General features: G+C 37.6%; 1 protein-coding gene across 3 annotated transcripts in view; it reads left to right on the top strand.

The window, feature by feature from the left end:
• Positions 1–280: 280 nt before the first annotated feature.
• LOC137122946 (glypican-6-like) overlaps positions 281–24,916 on the top strand; it is a 119,274-nt gene continuing 94,638 nt past the window's right edge. For 2 of the 3 annotated variants that reach the window (XM_067496205.1, XM_067496203.1), the window contains exon 1: positions 281–887. In XM_067496205.1, coding sequence (XP_067352306.1) covers positions 731–887 — 157 coding nt within the window. In that variant the 5' untranslated portion in view covers positions 281–730. The remainder of the gene's footprint in view (positions 888–24,916) is intronic. The other variant, XM_067496204.1, reaches the window with a different exon arrangement.

Here is a 24,916-nt window from a genome sequence, read left to right as displayed (position 1 = left end):
TGGGCTTTATGTGCTAAAAGCTTCCTGGTGAAAATGTTGACAGCTGCTAAAATAACGTATTTTCCGCCCGGTTCTGAGTACATCTCACGACCTTTATCATATTATTTCCTTAGGTTATTATCGCCATAAAAACGCTGGGTGGTCAGAAAGGGGTCTGTGCAGTTTAGGGGACCAACTAAATATGTAGTTCTACCATGAGCCGAGACGACCCCAGCACCCCGCGCCTCCACTAATGTGCTCTGGTGCGCATTACCAAGGATGTATAAAGGCAGAGGACAGTGCGCGCTCCTGGACGCGAGCAGCTGAAATCGCGGCCGCTCCACTCCGTGTTTTGCTCTACCCCCGCGTGCGCTCTGCTCGCTGTGCAGCGTGCGCCTCCGTTGCACTTCGCTTTTCTTCACGCTGACACAAACGCGGGGCAGCTGTGTGTGCGGGAGAAGTTGTTGGCACAGACAGCCCCCCAGCTAGCAACTATCCCCTCCAAACGGATTTGTTCACGCAGGAAGCAAGCGGACTCACCAGGTTCTTTTTTTCTTTTCGAGGGGAAGCCACGGAGCTTTTGCGATGAGGCGGACGTATCACTATCTAAAGTGAGGAGCGATTTTTTTTTCTTTTTTAATGGACACCAGACATCGCGCTCAGTGGAGAAATCTTTCAGTCAGCCCTTTGGATTTCTTTTATTCTATCGGAGCTCGTATTTCCCCGTAAAACATCATCAAGGATTTCACTGATGTATGCGATGTGGAGACTGCAAGTCGCCTTATGTACTCTGTCGGTGCTGTCCCTGTCATCTGGTGAAAGCAAAGCTCGGAGCTGTAGCGAGGTTAGACAAGCTTATAACGCCAAAGGATTCAGCCTCGTCCATGTACCTCATCAGGAAATACCAGGTAGGACAAACTGACAAATCATCTCGGTCTGGACCCCTCACCACGTGTTGTGTCCTGTTTCCCCCTCACATTAAACATTTTAATGATTGCCACACCAAACCTGAACTATGTGATCTTCCTCCAACCTTTGATCGTTGACTCGCCCTGTGAATTCACTGCTCAAAGGCTTCTAACATCCCGTCGTCACGTTTATATTAAAGCATTCAAACGGAGTCGACCTAGCTGGGCAATAAAAGTATGAGTGTGCTTCAGCGACACGGTATTGGCATGGGATACATTTTATAAAAGCATTTCCCAGATTTTATTCGTCTTGCAGCCGTGTGATTATTGAGCTTATTGTAAGAAACTACAAATACATTTTGATTATTAAAAGGTTTATGTCTTCAAATTTGCATTTTGCACAGTAAGCTGCACTTACACTTGATTTAATACACAGAATACGGGTAAAATAATCCATCTGTTCAGAAGCAACAATCATGTTGCTCTTGTAAAATATGTGAGATCATATATTTAAAACCTTTGTTAATAGATTGTTGGCATTATACATATGTTGGCATTGTTTATAGAAAAACTGGCTAAACCCACTTTTTACTTAACCATTGGCTGAGAGTCGTGCCTCTGCTCAAAGTGGTGACTTCAGCCACAGGTTATCAATAGATAAAGGGATACAGCCAGAGAATCCTGTGATGCAATAAAAGGAGAGACATCAGTAAGTCATTTACCTGCAGTCACCCACATTTAAGTTCTTTTTAAAAATATGTCTACATAAATTAAGAGACTGAAAACTGACTTTGCAACATTGGCACCTGAAAATTTATTTTGAAACTGGCTGCATACCTGTTGCTCATATTCAACAGAAGATCATGTTGTGTTGCATTTGGCTAAATAGTGAATACCATTTGCCAGTAGGGGGCTGTATGATCTCAGCCCGAAATACTCCTTTTGCTGTTGATTTTTGATTTTAGATTTTTTTTTTTTCCTTTCCGATATTCCTCAAGGCTACAGCTTAGGTTTTAATTCATGCTCTTTGGTACAGCAGAGATATGGGGTTTTATTATCTCTTGTGTGGTGGTAATCACATTTATGGTCAAAGCAGGAAAGGAGATTAGTCAGTAAACATAGTCTGCTTCACGAGAGAGAAGAGGGGCAGCAGAGAGGCCTGAAGTTAATTCCTCTATTGCCTCTATTCCTCTATTACAGACAAAATAGAGCTACTGTATTGGTAATTGGCAGTGTCAGGCAGTAATGATTATACAGCCGCCTTATTTGGTTTTAACATGGTTTGGACTAGATGGGAATTTGATAGGTTTGTTACTGATTAAACATGTGTTTCAGTCCATGCAACGTCTGGGAGTGGTGTGTGAGGGGATTCAGCTTATTACAGATACATCTCTTACCACTTTCATCTAGTTATGAATATAAGTCATTCTATATTTAACATTAGTGTCGCTAGTTACTGTTCAAATACTGCTTCAAATAATAAAATTGAATTCATTTGCTCTGAATATCAGGAGCTGTAGTTAAATCTGACAGAGTAGAAAGGAAAACTCTGTGTACTGATTCTGCTGCATATAATGACTTTATCAGCAGCTCAAAAGGAGACCTCTTTAACAGACTATTCAAATAAAAACACCAGACACTGTTGTTAAAATGATTAGTCTTTTTTTCCACTTCCATGATATGCTTCTAAAAGCAGCAATACAGTGCTGCGTCTCTGTTGTTTTTAATTCATTATTTGTTTCTGATATGACAGAGCACAAGAAGTTACAAAGACATGGTGACTTCTGGTGTTGGCCCCTTTTCTTTTAACGAGAAGTGTTGCAAAGCTTGCAGTTTGCGATTGAAGATGTCAAATTGTCACACACATTATTAGGCATTGCGTGAATTCTTATGTGCAAATAGTAGTCTGCTGAGTAAGTCAGACTTTTGCACAACATATTCTGTAATAACAGGGTGCATTTCGCAAGTTTTGGATATCTAGTTTATATTTGAATCATTTATCCAGTCCTATTCGATTATTTTAAATTATTCAGACACAGAATCTTGGAATTCATTTGTGCAGCTGTTTTTATTTCATTTGACAGATTTATAGCAGTGATGAAAATCATGGAGTTTTCCAGTACTTGACCCCAGCTTTTGTTGGCCTCTGCCTCTCCTCTCACAGCAAGAACTTTTATTGTGTTAAAGTTTTATAAATGGATCTGGAAACTTGGACATCTTTTTATTTAATTATGTAGAGTTATCTAGTATTCCTTACTCTATGGCAGGTAACATTTCTCATCTGCTGGGACCCTCAGGAAGTTAAAGTCAAATAACGAATTCTGTTTGCACTCTTTTGAACATTATAGATCAAAACATATTTGGACCTGTGATCAAATCCTAATTACAATTCACATACAGTAAAGGTAATTGGTTTTTGTTGTTTCCAAATAACCTTTGCATAAATACAACAGTGTTTAGATTAGGGCCTCGGGAGATGGGATAGTAGAAAGCACTCAATTATGCCTAATTAACTATGCTAATACAAACGTGTGGTAAGCTGCATGAGCAGCGTTAGCATAAGCTAATGACTTTGATAGCTTTTTGCTTCAGACAAGCTGAGCTATATCATCTAAGAGGTGACAAACCAAGATCTGGTCAAACAGATGTTAGTTTGAAAAGCAAAGTAGGTTAATTATTACATCTACACTGCAATAAAACATCAATCTCATACACTTAAAGTAACGTATATGGAATTGTGAATAGACGTTTGTGTGCTTGCATTTTTGTCAAACCTTTTTCAATAAGCACATTCATCCAGCTTCCACCTGAATTCTCTCATCCATTACTGAAGGAAGCAGTGTTTGAATGGGTCTCGTGGGCTCAGTCATAAAAGTTTTCCAGAACATAAAGGATGTTATAAACCAACATGGCAGAAACCCGCAGTTGATGTTTGAAGGTTTACACCAAGGAGCTAGGTGTTGGATTTCATTAAAATATTAGCCACTACATTTCCAGCACTGGTCGTCTTAATAATGTCATGGACGACAAAGGTCAGCATGACCACTCGGCAGTCTGAAGCTACACAGCCCCATAGAAGGAAATGGTCGAGGTGGTAGAAGTAAACAAACCTAATACTCAAGTACAAGTATTGCTTTGAAAGCTCTCCACTGCAACTTTAAATCTTTTGCTCACGTTAAATTAACATGCAGATTATCTTCATTTACCTAAAATAAAGTTTCTTTACTGAGAACATTTATTTTAACCGATACTGATTATGATATTTTGTAAATTAAGTCTAATTAGTTTATATAACACGTTTTTATAACATCATGTTGACCAAAGTGCTTTACATAAACAGAATTTAGAAATAAAGTCATAAATGGAGGTGAAATGGGATCATTGCAACAAACAAAATACAGAGGAGAAAATAATGGCAAAAATGTACTGCAGTTAATAAAGAAAATGGGTCAAAGATCACTGTTGGTACAGGTGGAGTGTATTTATTTTATTTATTTTTTTTGCTGAACTAGTACTAACCCCTACCAATGTTATACCTGTAGAAAGCAGAAACTCTTGGTCTGTAGTCTCCTGCTGTTTCAGATTTAAGTGCATGGTTTCACCATGAAGAGGTGTAATGCAAGCTCAGCAGTCTAACACTTGTATCATGCTCACTGCTGTGCTTGGCAAATTGTCATCATACATAGTTTTATTCTGGAATTGAAATAACTGTTTGGCACTGATGCAGACATAAAGTAATTGGCAGGGTTAGCTGACTTGGATAGAGGTCAACCATACTTTCCACTTCCCTGATTAGGGTACTACTTTCTCCTTTTGCCTAAGGAGTCTTGAGTACAACAGCTGGCTTACAGCACAGGAGTGGTGGGAGGTAGAGGCCAGAAAGAAAGATCTTACTGGCTTTAGAGTAGTTTTTATAGAGCAAGTGGTCTTTTGGAAAAGTGCCAGAATTTTGCAAAGAGCAGGTGAGTAGGATGGAGAGGTGGTACTGAAATACACTACTGTACAGTATGTGGGGTAAATCTGACAAATCTCTGAAAGTGGCTGGTGGACAGCTTCATTAAACTCCACGAGGCTGAGATTTCGATTTTTTTTCTGCTCTTATGTCCATGTTATACATGTACCAATGTACGCCTGATGTGGTACACAACAGCCAGCCCTGAATTCTGCCAGCCTGTGAGGATCACACCCTTTGTGCACAGGCATGTTAGTTGTAGTGACACTCGCACAACACTGCTTGGTTGTCTGCCCTTTGTTCATGAACATAACTGCCCCTGAATGCATCAGTCAGTCCCTGCCATGGAGCTCTTGCTCTGAGGCTTTGCTGTTAATATAAACACCTACTTATACAGAACAGTTTGGATTCTCATGGGTGGACAACGGCTTGGAAACAAAACTACTTGATGTGCTGCAGCTCCTATTAATGCAGTGCCCGGGCATTATATTTCCTTTCTCAAGAATAATAATCACCTTTGGGGTTCATCTTTGGCAGCCTTAAAGAATATTATTAGATTTCTCTTAACAGAACGGTTATTAGCTGTTATTCAGCACTGACTAAAATTTCCTCATGTGAATTCCTAATGCTACAACTGTCTGTGTTTGTTGCTGTGATCTGTACCTGGCTGTTTGCAGGCTGAGGATGTAGTTCCCCAATTCCCTTAAACAAAGCTCAGACATCAGAGAATGTTGCTGTTGCTACTTACATGACTGTCAGGGCCCTTGTGAACCTTCAGTGTGTAGCCATAATTATTATTGTCAGCTTTGTGAGGTTTCATCACATCAGCTTGCATCAATGCCTAGATCTAAAATGCATGATTTATAAAAGGCTGCCTACAATATACTTTATCTAAACTAAAAACCACATAAAATATGTTCCATATTTTAGACATAATTTATGACTAGAATTCATTTGTTTAATTGCAAATGATTTAAAGAGATTGTATCATTAAGGTGTAAATACGGTTTTCAGCATAGTGCTCCATTAAGATTCCCTTGCAAGAATCAGCATTTCATGTTTGAAGCCATTTAGCATTATCACATACTGTCTGTCTCATCATTTCTGTCAGGAATTCAAAATGAGACAGTACAGCACAAAAAATGCAGACATTTTATCTGTGATCTTAATCTTCTGGCATCATATTTCTGCCTGTTGTCACAAAATGTTTGTAACCAACAGCCTCGTTGTTGCACTGATATATTTTTAATATGTAAATTTGTCATGTAGGGCAGGTATGAACTTTTTAGATGTGTTAGCAGCCAGATGCCTAATCACTAAGTAATGGAATGAAGTGAGACCTTTAGTGAAAGAGTGGGAATACCAATCTAAAAGCTCTAGATCATCAAATATCCATATGAAAATTCTGTGGGGCGTCTTTTTTTTTTTTTTTTTTTCCCAAAGCCCATTAATATGCTCTTGGCTGTGCCAAATTGGAAATAAGTCTCTTGCCAGCCTGTATACATCTTCAGAGAGAACAGTTAATGAGATGTGAGGGAGATTAGGCTGTATGTGTTTGTGTATGTGCATGTCTGTGTGCGCTAGTAGTTTAGCCTCAATTTTCATGGCTTTCTTTTCCTATTGTGGTAGGAAATGACAAGTGTTTTTGTTTTTTCATTGCATAAGACAGATTGACTGCATGGTACATTCAAATGAGTTTGATTGTGAATCCTCGAGCAGTACTTTTCCATCTTTTGTCAGATTTGGTAAATGAGAATGTCTGACAGTTGTCCTGACCTGAACAATGTGTCAACCCTCTGAGAGCAGTCATGCCTGAAATGTATATGGGCTGCAAACATCCTGCAAGCCTTCCTCAGCTGCATGTATGGTGTTTTCTGAGTAGTGTGAAAACCCTCCGGCTAGCGTAGGAGACTGCTACAGCACTTTTTCTACTTTTCAATCAACTACTGGCCTAAATCAGTAATGGAGGGGGGGATTAAGGATCTCTACCCTCTCAAGCCTTGACAGGAACTAGCAAATAACAGGAAGAAGTTACAGGATGGATGTGATTGTAATGTTTAGGGATTAGTTTGGAGAGTAAAGAGACAGCACAGAAAAACAAGCAGCAAAATCAACAAATTTATTCCATAAGAGAGAATATCAGCGTGGACAGCATCCATGACTAACCATGTGTTGAAATCATCACTTGAGTGGTGTGCAAGGTGGGAGAGGTGCTCTGGGATACGAGGAGGGAGTCAGGTGGGATGTAATACATCTGAACTTGAGGGATTGTTCGTCTGACTCGCTGTGTGTTGCAGACTGCCTTTCATACTTGTTTCCCCAAATAAAAAGAAACATTAAACTTTGCTTCTCTTGTTAATACATTAGTCAAAGGAAAACCGCCTCAGGCGGTAACAGAAGGGAAAGTTGCACTTTTCTCCACTGAGAAATGCATTTCCCCTGTGATTTCTCTTACAGTGGGTGAATGTGTTGCAGGAATGTTGTTGAGGGAGGTGAAGGTAACTGTAGCATAGTTGTTGACATGGGGAAATGGTGGGTAAGTGTTCACAATTATAGGCCATTTTCCTACTAATGTTTATGACACATAGGAACTTTAGAATTGACTGAAAGTCATATAAAACATATAGTTTACTACACAGAAAACACATATAAACTTATTCTACTTTCACCCTCTAGCCAAGTGGTTGTTTGAGGTCTTCATACTGTTATTCATTATGTATGTTAAAATACCAAATCATTCTGTTGTGTTTATGATCTTTCTTTAAGCCCACAGAGCCTTTCTGCCTCTGGAGGCTAGTCTGAGAATAGAAGTCCCAAGCTTGACACCAATGATAAGGCTCAGAGAGATGAGAGCCACACAGTGCTTTTGGAATACCCACATGGGTATTTCATATCGAGGTGTCAAGGATGCAAATACATTTCACACTGGGGAGTTTTTATTTTTGTTTTTCAGACACAGAGTTGTACACATGGCTGAGGTGGTTTGCTAAATAACCTATCCCTCAGAGACGTGGAAGTAAACAAGCATTAAGCACAGTAAACATGCTGTGCTAAAATTGTCATGGCAACATCAGATGCTGTCAGGAAATGCTGACAACAATGGTGGAATGGACGTTACAGACTAGACACAGTGATGACACTTGAAGACACTGTTGTTGTGTTAAAGAAACATAGACAGTTTCAACCCCTGAAAGACGTCCATGGTGTTTTCACTACAGTGAAGCCACGGGGGGGTTTTGATGTATCACAATCAATAGAACTGATGCTGCAACATGCAGACACTTTTTTAGTACAAAGGAAGTCACAGTGGTACATCAGTGGCTAGATTTAAGACCTGTGAACATCATTCAGAACGCTAAATATAGTAATGCTTTTGTTGCTGATTTATTGAAGCAGGAAAGTGAATGTTTGGATTAGACTTTTACCAGTTATAATGCTAGGATTGAAAACAAGGCATATTTTTATGTAAGGTCACATAGGGGTGTCTGCAAAGACTAGTAGAAGAAATTGAATAGGGTTTTGTTTTGTGCACAAATCCCAACCAATGACCAAAACCATATATGAGCTAGTCCATTTCTCTTTTTTTGTTTGTTCTTTTTTTTTAATGTTAAGTCAGTGTAATGTTTGCAACCTTTACTAAAACAGAAGTAACTATTGTTGGGGACTACAATATTTAGGCCATAGTACCACGTGACTTGATTTGAGACATTTTGTGGATGATTCCGTGCTACGTTTGTACGGTTCAGCCGAAGCTTGGGTCAGTTATAAAGAAAATCACTTTGTGGTATAAGGATGATGCCTGTGTGAAATTGTGTGTTGCTCCTGCTTCTCTCATTTCTATAAAACATACATTGCAACACTTTATCTGAATTGTGTAAGCAGTAAACTTGTAGTCTAGTTCAGTCGTTTCATCAGCAGTGTTGCAATAGTCTTAATAAGAGCGGTCCAACTGGATGACTGTATCTCTCAAGTGAGTGGATGATAGTGACTCGCCAAGTAACAACACAGTGGGAAGCTGTAGTGCCAACCTTGCAACACTCCTAAAGAGTTTTTGTAAATTGTAGACAAGACATACAATAAAAGCATGTTCAAGTTATACATTTATGCTCAATAACACGGGTTCATGACCCAGTTTAGTGCAATTTTGTTTGCGCCTTTGAGGTGGAGAGACTAATTGGGAATTATTATTATTTTTTAGGTTAATGCAAAAATGTAAAAGGCTGATTTTTAACCCCAGGTCACATTTCTGGGCTTTAATTATAACATTAAATAATAGGCTTGGTAATGATATAATGACACTCCCACGTGTATGAGAGATCTACCCTATGTTGCTTCATCTTGCGTTGCCTCATTTTCCTTTTCCACTGGTTTTGGGACTGTGTTCTTTTCAGTCAGTGATCTGTGAGAAGCAAAGTTTTATTGATGTTAATTTGTTTTATAATGACTGAGTCAAGAAAAAAACATTAAATCGGTCCTTTAAAAAATGCTTCTTTTGCCAACTGCTAAAAGTTCAGTTGGCTTAAAAAATGTCTGCACCATTTTAATTATAGTGGCTCTGTATTACTGGATGTATGTTGCATGTATAATGCCACTGCACATTGATGATATTTGACATTTAATGAAGCTTGTTGGATGTATGTCTTGCATAGTGCTGTAGGAGGGTACCAGAAGTTAACCAACAGTTCGTTTGTCACCTATCTTTGTAGCTGATGAGGGCACTGGGCAGTCTTGCAGGAAAATATATTTCTAGGCTCACCCCACTGACTTAACTGAGGCCACATATGTCTCCATAGTGTGTCTCCAGGAGGTGGTGAAATCATGACAAATGTGACGGGTTCATATAAGCTTAATGCCAGGAGGAAAACAAGTTTGAAGTGTTATCGAATGTTGATGAGGTGTGAGAAGGAATATCTCCATCCTTCATAGGTTGTTTTATTAATTCAAAGTCTGTTGGAGAAGAGGAGCATTTGGTAAAGCTTGTTGAGATCATGAGTTAATGAGCCTATGTCCAGTGTTTATACCTTTTAAATCCATGAATTTCTTTTTGTGTCAAATAAAACATCTGCAGTTGTAATGCTTCTTGGCACATCCTTGTTATTTGGCTCCTAGACTCTGAAAAGAAGCCAGTCTCATCTCCTGCTCCCAGAACTCCGCTGTTTCCTGTCCCCTGTGTAAGCTGGCGGTAAATGAGTGGGCTGGTCATCTCACACCCTGGGGCTCTACCTCAGGCTCTTCAGACCACCAGCTGTTGTGTTTAGGACTGAGTCATGCACCAGTTACTATGATGAATCCAGAGCAAAAGTGCAAGACTTTAACCTCACTGTATGTCTCTTCTTCCTCCCTCATAGCCTCTCAAATTGGAGCAAGTGTTATGAAGTGCACAAAAAAAATGATACAATTGTACGTTTCCAAGTCCCCCTATCGTTGAGATAACTACACCATACAAATTATGAGCAATCATGATCACGGCCAATAATTCAGGCACCACTTGAGTGGTTTTTAATGCGTGGCGGTACGTTCCTCTGGCTTTGAGCGTGCACCTTTTAGGCCACAGGACTGCTGGCTAACAGGATGTGATGGTTTTGAGAGGGTTAGGGATAAAGTTAAGCAAATTGTGCTATTATTGTACATAATCCTTCTGAAATATTACATTATCACATTAGTGCAAAAGATTAGAATATACTGTATACAACCGTATGTTGCCATGACGAGCTTTGTGTTGTATATTTATCATGATCGGGATTTTGCTCACACAAAGCTGAACTGTATACTAGTGAAACGTGACGGCTACGGTACAAACAAATGTAGATTTGTTATAGCATTGAAAAACTGCCAGTTTAAAAGACTTGTGTGTTCATTTTATGCCACGCAATTTTTCAGATGACAGGTGTCGCAAAAGCAAAGGTGTTCGTTCATCAGTTCACTGTGAAGCAGGGTCAGCATTTTTTAAGAGATGGCGCTTTCATCTATTTTTATTTAATATACACAGTGTTTCTGATACATTACTTACCTTGTGTTGGAAGAAGGCTTTAATCCACAAAAATCATGTAAGGCTAAATCATTAAATACAATGGGGAGATATAATAACAGACTTCCTGGTGCAGATAAATATTCATGAATTGAACAGTCTAGCCAGTTGGGTATTTACAAAATATTGATTTTATTCCATAGATTTGACCATTTGATTGTAATGCACACGACCTCTTATCTTTGTGACATTTTCCACACAAGGGTAAAAATACCCTGTAATCAGCTAGGGATTTATTTAGAAACAACTTATGAGGCTGCGTGTAACACCTCTTCCCACGTGTGTGACTTGGATATTCATATGCTGTTGTTTCTTTTTTCTCATACAGGGTTCAACAGAGACTTTGGTGTATGTTCTTTTGGAAAAATGGTCACAGGCATTACCCACAGCAGAGGCAAGCATGTTCTAGGTCTGCTCATATGGACACATGACTGAAGCTGGTGGCCATAAGCTTTAGTGTGTGTTAATTTGTCAGGTATTTTAAGATTTAGTCTTTGACTTTTACTTTTTATTATATTTAGTCACTAAAATTTATTTCAGTTTTCAAAATACTAGACAATTTACTCAAAGCAAGTCATTGACATTTAGTCTAGTTTTACACAAAACCAAGAATGTGCATTTCTGTCAATTTTTAGCAGTCTGTTTTCAGTAAGGACTGCATCGATATAGGGTTGCAGGCTAAAACAAAATGGATATGATACAGGCTTAAAATTAGAATAACCAGCAGCTTTGCAGAGAAGTTGGGTGTGATTCTTTTTATTTAAAGCACAACATTTAAACATAACAAAGAATGAAACCATGAAGTGTGGGGAGATAAAACCAAGTTGGCAAATCCAAAGCAAGTTATTTTCTGAAGTATGAAACAATCATCACCATAACTTTATTAAGAATAAAGAAAGCCCTACGCAAATGAAAAGAACAGTAAATCTTTTCTATAAACATACTTTATTCATCCCAACAGGAAATTCACAATCCACCATTCAAAATGTATAAAAAAGCCCATAATGTTGTTAATTTTATTTTGTAATATTTTGGGCATTAGTGTTGGTATGCTGTACTACAGTATATTTGTTAAGTAGATATAGCACGTATACAATGGGTTGTACCTCTACCATGGGTTGGATACACCAGCACTAGATAGCTGGATACTCCCCAACAGACTTAAATTAAGCTGAAAACCAATCTAATAGATGCCTGAAGATTAAGTCATGTCAACTGGACTTCTTTCTTCTTGGTTAGAAACGTTTTGCTACATTTCCAAGCAGCTTTTTACCACTAGAAAAAGGGGCTAGTCACTAAGTTGGCAACACTGATCACCACTGGCTCATCAAGTTTGACAGCAGTGCTGTAATTTTGTAAGAAGGGGACGGGACACTTATAAAGTTGATTGGCTAAACATGTTAGTTGGTTTGCTAAGTTGAGTGACCCATCAAATTTGACTAATCATGTTTTCAAATGTATGTAGGATTCCTTAACCCTTTGGAGAGCTACTTGGAAAGTGCGACATGTTGGAGACCTAGTTAGTTTTATGTTGTCAGTGCACTGTATAATCCTTCCTCAGTCAACAACACAGTCACACAAGGTGTGTTTGAATGTTGACCATTTGTCATAAACGATTAAATTTTTCCATCTTTCATCCCACATGATGGACTCATGACTTGTACATGTGTGTCACAACTTTGCCTAAATTCCACCAGTGTTTGTAAGCTTGGGAATATGTCTGGAAATTTTCCATTATTTGGATGTGTATGTAACTTTTATAAAACTTTTACAATAGTGTAATATTGGCATGATTTAAAATAAGCTCTTCTTTTCACACGTTTGGAATCATAGTGTAAGGTTCATGCCAATTGCCTGCAATTTGTTATATTGCCTTTTCATATTTCCAGCCCAGTAATAGCTTCTCATTTAGCCCAACTAGTTTTTCAGCAAAGAACCTGGCAGGTGCAATTTTTTCATTGTGCAAAATGGAATGCCTCCAGCCCTTATCATCTTTGGGGAAATTTAACAGAAGATGTTTGGAAGAAAATTTTTAAAAAATGTGGAAAAACAACAATTTTTTGAAAGTGCATTCCAAACCAAACCAAACCCTTTTTGACTATACTATATGTAGGGACACAGTAATGCTGTAAATGCAATTAAAACAAACCATATTGTTTTTATCTATTCAGATCAGAGTTAATTGTAAACAAAATCGTCTTCACATTGTGTTATACATAAAAGTTTTAACACCAACACTGCTGTCATGTTTTAATTGCTGAGATAGTTCATCAGACCAAGAAGAGTGCAAAGTTGACATCTGATTGGCAAGTGCGCCGTGAAATTCTGACATGCAGAAATGTCAGAATGATTCTATGCAGGACATTATTCCTCACCTCGCTGCTTTACACCCCACTGTGAACCATATATTTATTTCCCTTACTGTAATTTTATTTTTCCATATCCAGAAGTTATTTGAAAGTTAGAAAATCTTTTAGGAGTCTCCAAGTGCTGTAACATATGGTCGGAGCGATTGTGGGAATTATCTATGTCATCTTGTTTGGACATATTCAATTTGGGTCTCCAGCCCCAGCGGAAATAGTTGAAAGTGGGTGATTTGGGTGATGGAGTGGAGATCCAGATGGCAGAGCCGCAGAAAGATCAATTGAGCTTGATGCATTTTTCTCACTTCAACATGCCGACAGATGTGATTTAACACCTTAATTGGGTTTACTTCCAGTTCATGGAATTCTGTTGACAATTAATAACACCTTATAAAGCATGGTAACAATTATCCATAGCCACCCTCTGAGGTGTAAAACCTATAGAGGGCAACCTGTTTATGATCTATAACAGTTAAAGATTTATTTTTCTCTGACTAATCATGTATTCAGCCACTGATTTCAGATCCAATAAATGCAGGTCAATGAAACCTGGTTACTGTTTTATATGTATATTCATGCCGGTGCTTCTGTTAGTTTTCCTGAAAGCTTATGTCCTTCTGCACGTTAAAATGACATGTTTTTCAAAAGAAACATCACATTTCTTGAAATTTAACAAGATCTATTTTGAATGTGCCTGTGATCAACAACAAAAATTAGATACAATTAGATGATCATTTCTAATTGAGCACTTTTATAAATTAGCAGTAATTTGTCTCAGGGTATAAGTCACTTTCCAGCAGCCTTTTTATTTTGTGAAATAAATGTTTTGGGAGGAATTGAATTAAATAAGGTGCTAAAATATATGTTTTTAATAATAAGCAGCAAAGCACAGAGAGAATCATCTGACAGTTGGCAGCCTACTTTTGCTTTGCATTTTAAATACAACTCAGATGTGTTTAGAGGAAAATGATTTCCCATTACATTTAGAATGTCTTTGATTGCAGGAATCCTTCATTATGCTGATTTGAAAAGTTAACATTTAAACAGAATGCGTCATCTGGTGTATTAAGCCGACAACCGCACCTACTGATTTTTACCTTGTTTCGCTCAAAGCTGTTCTCTCTTTCATATACCATTATACAGCATATTCATACAGGCTTCTATCATTCAACAACCTTTAATTCTATCTGCGATTGTGATTGAGCTCCATTTTGCCCTCTAATCTAGGTCGTGTCAGCTGAATAAAGGCCCTTTTAAATGTGCAGACCAAATAAAGAAAGGACAGTCATGGGCCAGATGTGTGAGGGTACCTGAGCTGTACCTGAGTCAATAGATCTCAGAGATAGAGGTGTCAACCTTTCACAGTGTGTTCAGGCTCAGCCAGCCTTTTAGTGTCCAGTGTGGTGAACTTGGCTGAATCATTTAGTCCAAAGAGAGTAGAGAAGAGGAGAAAGGGAAAAGACAAAGAGCAGTACTGTCAGGAACTGTCATTTAGAGGAACTCATGACATTGCCCCTCCTCTCCCGGTCACATACAGTCAGTTTTCTTTAACCAGTGGCTTTTTTTGCCATATATTTTGTTGTAGTGCTGATAGATAATTGTGCTGCTTTTAAAGGCTTCAATGAATTTTTGTTGAGAGACAATGAAAACAACAAAATCTATGAAACCCCAAATGTCTGTAAATGTACAAATGTACATGTAAATGTACATGTTTTAACTTTCTTTAGGAATAATTCAGTGTCACACTGAATTTGCATTAATTCTGAATATGATAACAATCATGGACAAGCAAAGAATATGTAATCTTATACATTTATACTTTTTCTGAAAAGAATTTATAGAAGCTGTTAATTTATTGGTAGTAGTATTTTTTGGCTAAAGGTATCATCACATTATGTTAAACTAATACACCATGTTATTCATTTACATTATTGCCCTCAATGAAAAGAGTACGAAGTATAAAATGCTACAGCAAAAGCTTCTTTCTTCATGCGTCCACAGGAGCAGAGCCTACTGGCAGTCCCTCACACCAGATACAAGAGATGGGGTGACGTGGTTTCTTTCTAGTAGCACCTACTCTCTAGAACAATCGTCCCCTACAACTGCATCTGGCCCCAGATTTAATATCTATTAAATCAGAACTCAAAGCACTTCTTTAATTTAGTTGAGCCTTGACCATATTTATTGACACCATATTTATTTATTTAAGTATTTCTATTTATTAATACGTGTGTTTTCTTTTCTGTCTTACAGTATTTTAATGTTATGTTTTGTATTTTGACTTGGTAGCTCAATTATTTTATCGATGTGTTAGTTTTAAATCAGTCTAGATTTGTATTTCTTTTTAGTACTTGAAGCATTTATCTGGTTCTGTAGATTATTGTGATCAATAGCACCTTTGCATTTTATACATTTTAAATCTCTTACTTTTAATGTAAAGTACTTTGGTCAACCTGTTTGTTGTAGTAAACTTTGATTTGATAAAAAAAGTGACAAAATGTGTATCACACTAGACTTTCAATACTAAAGCTAACAAATGTGTGTTTTTAAATATATAATGCTGTATGATAAGTCTTCATTCAATGCAGGTATTTAAAGAAGCAAACAGTGTTATACATTGAATTGTTTGTCATTTATTCTTGTGCAGTTTTATAGTGTTGAGTCTGACTGTTTTTGACTGGTTGAAGAATGTTTTGTCCATCGTAGTTTTGACTTGAATCAAAGCTAAAAAAGTCGAATGATCTGAATTATGAATATTGTAGGAGGCCTAGTTCAATTGCTGAATTGAAATGTCAAGTACATGGATGTGTTTCTACAGTCCTCTGCCCTCATTTAAAGGTAGAGAGTCTCTGTGCACTGCTGCTGGACTATAAGATAAATACACCATAGACATTTCTGAATGAGACTGTAGCTGGAATCTGGTGGTAGATGAATGATAAAAAGTGTGATTCATTCCAGATGGTGTGTCACTGATATTGAGCTTGACTCTGATGAGATGTGAAAACCCCAATAAAAGGCAGCAATCTAAGACATCCCTGGAACCAGATAAAAACTAATCCTCATTCAGTCTATATGTAGGTCACTTGCATAGCACCTACTGTAGACACCACACATAGCTCTGTTTGGATCTTTATTAACGTTTTTTTGGGACAAACTTGAAATAAAACTCACCCACTCAGTGCACAAATAAATTTAATTTAATGCATCACTACACCTTTTTATAAGTCTTCGACATGAGTGAATAATAAAATTTTCTATCGACTTCATTATCTGTTGGCTTGTTTGGGAGGCAGCTTTGGTGAGAATGTCCTCACATGTTTTAAATGCTGGCAAGGGTGGTCAAGGGATGTACCAGATGGCATTGTCCATATGCAGTGTGCCCTTTGGCCAGGTAGGCTAATGAATCCTTTTGGGAGTTAATCACACATCTATGGCCACAGCTTTCCTGAATTATTCTGGAGCTTCCGTGTTTCAAACTAACATATGTTTATAGTTATAGGAATATAAGTATTTTTAGCACTTTAAATCAAGTAAAAGTTCATTGAGAAATCCTCTGTTAGAATGTAGACTACATTATGTCTGTAGATTAGAGGCCATTTTGAATAATCAGTTCTTTATGTGAGTCAGGGTTGACCTCCAGAATGTGGACGTAAAAGTGCTGCATGGTGTAGATAATTAAGCCTAGCAGGACTTTCTTGGGTGATTTCTTGCATTGTCATCTGTAAAAAGGCATAGTTTGATTAAAAAGCGAGAAACATCTCATACTGTAAAAGGGAATTTTGTTTGTCCAGGTAACTTGTAACTGACCGAGCAAGACGGCAGCTTCGGATGGTCAAACAGCCTGGTCAATATTGGTCCCTGGTTGGTTCTTTGTTGGCAAACTGCTGAGAATGCAGTTGAAACATCAAGATTTAATGGGGAGTTATAGAAGTAAGATTTCTGAAAACGGCACAGCCTGGAATAGACGTTTCATTTATTTCAACATCTTTTTCAGAGATTCTCTTGGAACAAGTTTGATAAAGTGGAATCCATTATTCCATTACTTGGTTTTAAAAGTTAGATGTTTACTACAGGACTGGAAGCTTGTCCAAGTACATCTGCTGATAACCTAGATATGTTTATTGGGTATTGTATATATTTGTGAAACATCCCTTCCATGCCACTGTTCATGCAATCCATGCTATAAAACAGCTTTAAAATACGTTTGTAAATAGAGTTCATCTCTTGGAAATTTTAAAAGCCATTTATGTCCTCACTTACCTTTCTCAAGTAAGCCTTAGGCTGTGTAAATGTGCATAAAGGCATTTTATTATATGTTTTATTTATGTTCATTTAAATCAAAAATATTATCTATAAATTGCCAAATCAACAGAACAGTCATTAACTGCATTACCTTGTACAACCCAACCTTTTTAGGAGTATGTTGTGATTACAGACAGATGCTGACATACCATCTCTGCACTTAATCTGGGGCTCCTTAACAAGTTTGTTCATCACCTGATGGTGGTTGCTTTGCTGAATAAAACTATAAACAATTTTTATTTAAATAAACCTGTGCGGAATTACACTAAAAGACATTTCTCAGCTTTTGCAAAAACGTGAGAGGGAGATGGGTTTACACCCTTTGTTTGTTTTTTTTTATTGTGAATTTTGCATTAACTCTTCACTTAAAATGATCAGCCATGTTAAAGTGAAACCCTTCCTAATCTTCAGCTTTGAAGACTCATTTTCTATTTTTTCTTTGAAACCTTATATGACTTGGCAAAGTGACTGAGACAATTCACAGTTCAACTCTCTGCTCTGTGGCTGTTGAGATACCACACCTTGTATCATGACACACAGACCCTCCTGCTTGCAACCATTTAGAAGATGACCAAGCAGAACAAGTATTGAACAAAAACAAGTTAGTGTTGCAGGTCCATCTGTACAACTGTCCACTGTCTACTCTGATATTAATAATGTATTTACTTTGAATTGATCCCTTTTGAGTCTTCTTACTCCCCTTTGTTGCTGTTATTTATTGCCTTTTCTTTCTTCCCTTCTTTCTATAATAGAAATAGAGAAACATTTCAACATTTTGATCCAAGTAAACATCCAGCATACTGTTCAGTCTGCCCAATCTCTGTTCTTCAACAATACAATATAATGCCTGAGATTTCTCTTTGAACAAAAACATATTTTTTTCAAGCAAAATATTTTAGAGAATTTTGTGTTATGTATTTGTCTGAACTCTAAATTCTTATTTTAAGGATCCACAGTTTCTGCTGTTATTGCCTTTTTTTTTTTTTTTTTGCAGTTTGAAATGTAAGATTCCTGCTCTGCTTTATTAACTTTCTATAAAATTTTAAACCTAATATATACTGTAAATGCAGAGTTAATTCTTACTTTTAGAAGCCATTGACCAGAATCTCTAGTCTTTAGATAATCTAATCACACTTTCTCAAAGGAAAAGGAAAAAATGACAACACTGCATTTGCTGTAGAGATTCTGAGTCATCCAGGTCCTGGTTATCCCAAAAAGTTTTTTTGTGGGTAACTGGACTTGACTATGTTTCACCTCTCATCCGAAAGACTTCTTCAGCTTTAAGTCAAGCTGGGGAGGCACCAGAATTTAGTAAACTCTGTAGAGGGGTTTAGTTGTGGGAACTTTGCATATTTTTGAACATTTTTGTGGGTTGTTGTCCCACCCAGCCATTGTGTTTGTTGTTTAGGTGATGTCTTAGACTCCCTCCTTTGTTCAGTTATATTTTTTCCTCTTACCCTGAACCCTGAACTTGTACAGACCTTACACAGAGGATCTGTATGTGAGAATGCAAATGTCAGAGTGAGATGGTCTGGGCATTTCCTGGACCTTTTTCTGCAAAGCTTATAATACACATATCAGGTAATGTCAGAATGTGCCCATGGGTGGAGAGAGCAGCAAACAGTTTGAAGGCGTGTTGATGATCTTTCTATAAACCACTGGGTTGGCTTTTTTACTTTTTATTTTTTTTTTACTAGTGGAGCTTTGATGTGCTGTAAACAAACACATCCTGCAGCATGCTGTACCTTTTGGGTCATGTCGTGCCCCCTACATGCTCCAAACAGGCATTGCTTCTCGCTGTAATCAAGCAACTTTTTTCCTCATGTAGGAACACGTTGAACGTTTGAACAGTGTCCTGCTGTGTGCATGTGTGAAACATCAAATCTAGACAAGGTGCATATGCAAAAGAGTATAAATTGCTATATAGTTGTCAGTTATCACTGATCAGGCAGCTTTGGGATAATTAGTGGCCACTATGTCAAAAAAAACAAAAATCAACCATAATGATTGTAGCCTAATAAAGTGGCTACTTTTGTGTTTGTCTAGAGTTTATTTTTACTAATGAAGAAAACTTGTTGGTACTTATGTCTGAAGAATTATCTGTGTTTTCTGTGAGCTGTGTTTTTTATTTTCCATTTCATGCTAATTAGGAATAAGAAAAGCTAAAGAGTATAAGGAAAAATACATGCAGTAAACCTTTGTAGCAGTCTTCCACTTTAGTGCATCTGAGGCACTTATAAACTGTAAATCTGTTGCATGTCACCAGAGCATCTGCTTCAATTGTTGAGCTGTAACATCACATGGCTGGCTAACAAACTGTAGCTGTGCTGCCAATTTTAATGAACCACTACCAGACAGGAAGGATAAGAATGGGCCGTGCTTCATGCCCGCCCATTAAACACGATTGCAGCATTTGCCTGCATACTGTACCAAACTCAAAACATGCAGAACACATGCTTCTTTAACATAAACAGAAATGGAGTCAAAGGGAACTGAAACCTAATACTAAAGCAACTATGGAATAACCGATAGCTGATGTTGCATCTGTAAATGATCGTACCTCCAGCTTCATCCACTTCCTCCCAGTGTCCTATCCCGGACAGGTGTCCGCTTTTGGGACACTTTGAATTTGGTAAAAGGGTCTGTAGCTGTGTGGCTTTTTGAATGTGTCAAACAGGCATTGTCTGAAGCCAGTCATCAGCATTGAGCCAGCCTTCAGTACATGAGCATTCTGTAGTCAGCAATTTCTCCTAATTATAATGCTGCGCTTCAATCATATTTAGCAGCTTGTGAAGATAGTGATCCAGAGGAGTCAAATACATCTGCGCATCAAAGAAAGTGAACAAAACAACTAATGTGGGATTGCATTTGTAAGCAAAAGAACAATATTTCTCATGCCTCACGTCCTTTTGATTAGAAAACGTTTGAGCTAATGCCAGAACATTTCACTGTTAAATCCCCAAAGAAGATTAGCATTTGTCGTTAATTATTTTGCCTTCTGTAATTGCATACATTTAAATCTCTGATCAGCTCCTTCTAAAAGATATGCAGCAGTGTCTTCTGACATGTGCGCTCGAGGCAGCTGCAAGGACAGTGTGGAACATTAGCAGCTGAACTGGGTTAAGCACATGAGTGGAGGCTTTCATCTGTACTTTTTTTCACAGCAGTTGCATAACTATTTGCTCATAAGTCATAGATAAACCTGAGTAAATAATGTATTCTGTATCTGTGTATGGTTGTCTGTCTGTGTGTGCTGATCCATAAATTTGTCATTATACTAGAAGTGTAATGAATCATGAATATGGGTGGATGTGCCAGACTTGAAGCTTATAGGATGTGTTGTTTTATATGTTAATGTTAGCAAGCTTCTCTCTGTATAGAAAAGCTGCTGTGACACACATCTTTTTTTAGTATAGTGGCACTTTTATCACTCTTGTCACCCTAGGCTTATTTACAGTACAGTATGTTTCTCTGCAGCTCACTCAGTTGAACGTAACTTTATTTTCCCTTCCAGCCTCTGCCCATTTCTTTGTCAAAAATATACAGGCTAATGGACAGATCACGTTACCACAATGACTGTAACCTAAGAGACAAACCTGCTTTTTTAATAAATGTGCAAAAGTTTCAACACGAAAGATTTGGTCGCAGTACTTATTTGGCAAACCATTTTAACAGATGCCATGGATGTGCTCTGGGACGGTTCCCAGTTTCCCACTTGCCCCTCTTTGCCTGCAGCCATTCCTAATGCTAGCAACAAAAACAGTGTTTTTTTTTTTCCTTCAGTGCTCCACTTGTTAGCAGCTCTACTTTGTCAAAAATCCTGAACTCATGTTTGGAGTTGTACAGTATGCGGTGCTATTTTCTTAGCAAATGAAATCAAAATAATTTAATATTTCTAATGTTTTAACATTGTCATAGTCATAAAGGGCTTTTTTTTAGTATGAATCCTTCACATATCTGTTTACAGTATGTTTATAATTGTTTTGCAACAAGTGGGCAATCTGTTGTATGTAGCAGTCCCTTTAGGAATTGCGATTGCAACAATTAATTTAATTAATCCCTCATGAACTCTGCACGGCTTTGCAATTTAAAAAGTGACAAAAGCATTGCAGCATGCATCATTATTCTTTTAGAGAAGCTGTTGCGAAATCAGGCATTTTAGGACTCAACAATCACAAAGTTCCCTGAAATCCTGAATGGATCTGATATAGGAGCTCTAAAATAAAATGCATTTCATAAAATCTGATCATTTTGCTTTGATTATAGATGGGAAGTGGGTGTGTTGATTGCCTTTATTTTAATTTCTTCAGTCTGTCAACCTTTCCTGATTGCACTAAGTGCCTGATTTAATTCACCTTTTAATAACGTATTTTTGTCCTAATGGCAACAGGCCCTCTACCCAAACAGATTCTGGTTTTCTTTTGTGTCCACCTCAATGTCTCCATTTTTGTTGGCACTGTTGATATTGAGTCTTACAAGTTAAAGCCAGCCTGACAATCTGAGCACAACTGTGATCTCGCAAGCGTGCAGTGTATTGACAGCTTGGTTTTAAATTCCATCTCGGGTGCAAATCAACCAACTAGAACAGGACAGATATGGTCTATTGAGCTAAAATCCCATCTAGGTTTGGGGATGATTAGTCCCTGAATTCACCAAGATAGGCATTTATCTTCATGCTGTTCTTTTGAAACAGAATTCACTGTGTATAAACAAAGCTAGATGTGCAGCAAAATGTCAAATAGTTTTGTCCTGTATTATTTTGGCATTACTGTTATTTATATTCAGCTGTTTGTTTTTGGTATCTGTGTTATGGAAAACAGCCAGAAAATAGACGAGTGAGACAAACAAAGTCACAACATCATAAACATTCAGCTCACACTTCTACCTGCTGCTCACAAAGTCCTATTTTGTGTCAGCAGCATCACAGTTTTCAAAATGGTGAAAAAAGTCGGATACTTCAAATTATGTGTTAAAAAAACAAGGCTGGAAGATGAATAGAGTGGTGCACAACCTACAAAAGCTAAAAGCACCAGTTTTTCCTTTCAGCTGTCATTCACACTTAAGGACAGTTCTCCCCTTCATTGATTTTTCTTTTTATGCCAACCTTTACTGGCCAACAGTGGTTGGTTCCACCTACTTTGACAAGTTAAGTCAATTGATTGCATCAACACAAACTTCAAATTGAAATTGAATTATTACAGCATTGCAGGGTTTCCTAATGCAGCAAGAAAATGTCATTTTCTGAAGTTATCCATCATTATGACAATAAACTATTTCCTCTTGTCCCAAAGTCTTACTCGGGCATTGTCTCAAACACTGCAAATTTAGATACTGAGAAACATGCTTTACAAGGCTGAAATGAGGTGTTTTGTTTGACATTTAACAAATAACTGATGCATGCTAGTAGAAACCGACACCGAATCTGCCTTGATAATACGTCCACTCGTCAATGTAAATGTCTTCCTCCAAAAACAAACTGTGGATGACCATGGTGTGCAACACTGATACTGTACTGAATTTCAGTGAGTGGGAGCTGAGGTGTAAGCAAAACAGATACAACACAGTAAGCAACGGGAACACTGGATGAAAAAAACAACTGCACAGACTGGAACCATGAAATATTGTAAAAACTTAAATTAGATAATGGAAAAAATAAAACCCTACCAGCATGTTACACTTAGCACAGACTCTACAGACTACTCTCAAGTGCTGCATCTCCACACACTGAAAACAATGTGGGAATTTTCACATTATAATCACCAAATAGAAATTGTTGCATTTCAGCTTATTTTGTTTTGAGAGTTTGGTCTCTGTGGCCAGCAGGCTTGTGTACTACTCAGGAGACAATAGGCTTGTGTTGAACTGTTGATGGTGCACCTCATTACTGTAGCTTGGTGCCTCTCTAAGGACTGATTAAGGATTAAGCACATTTGAGAGTGCCAGCACGTACATATTGCATCCTCCTGGTTTCATTATCCATGTGCAGCTGCTTTATCTATAGCTTACTGTATGTGCATGCAGAACACCAGTGTGCCAGTCATAGTCTGCATTGTATAGTAGGATCCATCAAAAATGTCCCTCTATCTGAGTCTATTCAGCACCAGTCCCCTACTGGTGCAGCAACAGCCCTTTTATCTTTCCCTTTCTCAAATGTTAATAGGTAGAAGTAGGGAAAAAAAAAACTCAAATCTTTCTACTGTAGGCCAGCTCTTTTTTCAAACCTCTGATAATGATGTGTGATGCTCTCAGATACAGAGCAGCAGAGTAGAGATAATACTGCAAGTTTTGCACAAAATGTGGCACCTCTAAAATTGCTTTATTTGTACGTATCAGTAACGAGTGCAAGACTAGTAATTATTTCCCAAACAATTTGCTGAACTGTTGTCTTATTGTACATTAAGCTTGAGCAGTTTCACAAATGTTGCTGCCCAGGAAGATGAAGTATGCATTATGACCAGTATACATTCAGTGTTCACAGCAACCACAGCCTCGTTTTTGTCTGTGTATGTGTGTGTGTCTGTGTGTGTGTGTGTGTCTGTGTGGGTTTTTTTCTTTTTTACGGATTACATCTATTGTTACAGACAAGTAGTCAATGATACCAGTCTTACATCCTGATCCTACCTTAACCCTGAAATACCAGGAACAACAAGAAAATGGAGCCTGTAAATTATTTTCAATCTTGTCAGAGGAAAGACATATCTGATATTAGTTAAATGGGACTTAATTTGGCAGTAGGGTTTGCTGACATTGATTAATGCTGGAAACTTATTCAAGTTAATGTTGTTATATGTGTCAGTTGTTAATTTTCCTTAGCTGTACAGCATGTCATTTAGAAAAAATAAAAATTACTTTTATTTGTAAATACAGGTGAACAAATAACTGAAAGACATTCACGAAATATAAACTAAACTGAGTGTTTTTAGCCTAAGCACTACTTAAAAACTGTATATACTGATGGATGTATTTTAAAGTATTTCATCTTTTTTTTTTATATAGAGTATAAAAATTGATATTTTAAACCATTCAGAATATTTCAAAGTTAGTTTGTTTTTTCATACAGCACAAATTACCACACAAAATCAAGTTAAGTTAGTATCATCTAAGAGGTTGCTTCGTGCAAGTAGTTATCAGTTATTAGTAGATATCATCTTTAAGTTATTCTATACAGTAGTTTGTCACAAAAGATTTATTTATGTGTTTTTAAAATGATGCACACAATGGCCCAGGTGTTTGGGCATGGCCTTCTCTACTAAAGGTCTTCAGCTTCAGGAGTCTGTGTGGATCTGACTCAGATAAGTGTTCCCTCTAATCTCACATCTCTCTGTTCCTGATATTAAGAAGCATACCTGCCTAGTGATGCTGTCATCACCACGCTCAGAGATAG

Source organism: Channa argus, chromosome 2 (genome assembly GCF_033026475.1).
Source record: "Channa argus isolate prfri chromosome 2, Channa argus male v1.0, whole genome shotgun sequence".
NCBI lineage: Eukaryota > Metazoa > Chordata > Actinopteri > Anabantiformes > Channidae > Channa > Channa argus.
The sequence above is the reverse complement of the archived record's forward strand: the minus strand, read 5'-3'. Positions and strand labels throughout refer to the sequence as shown.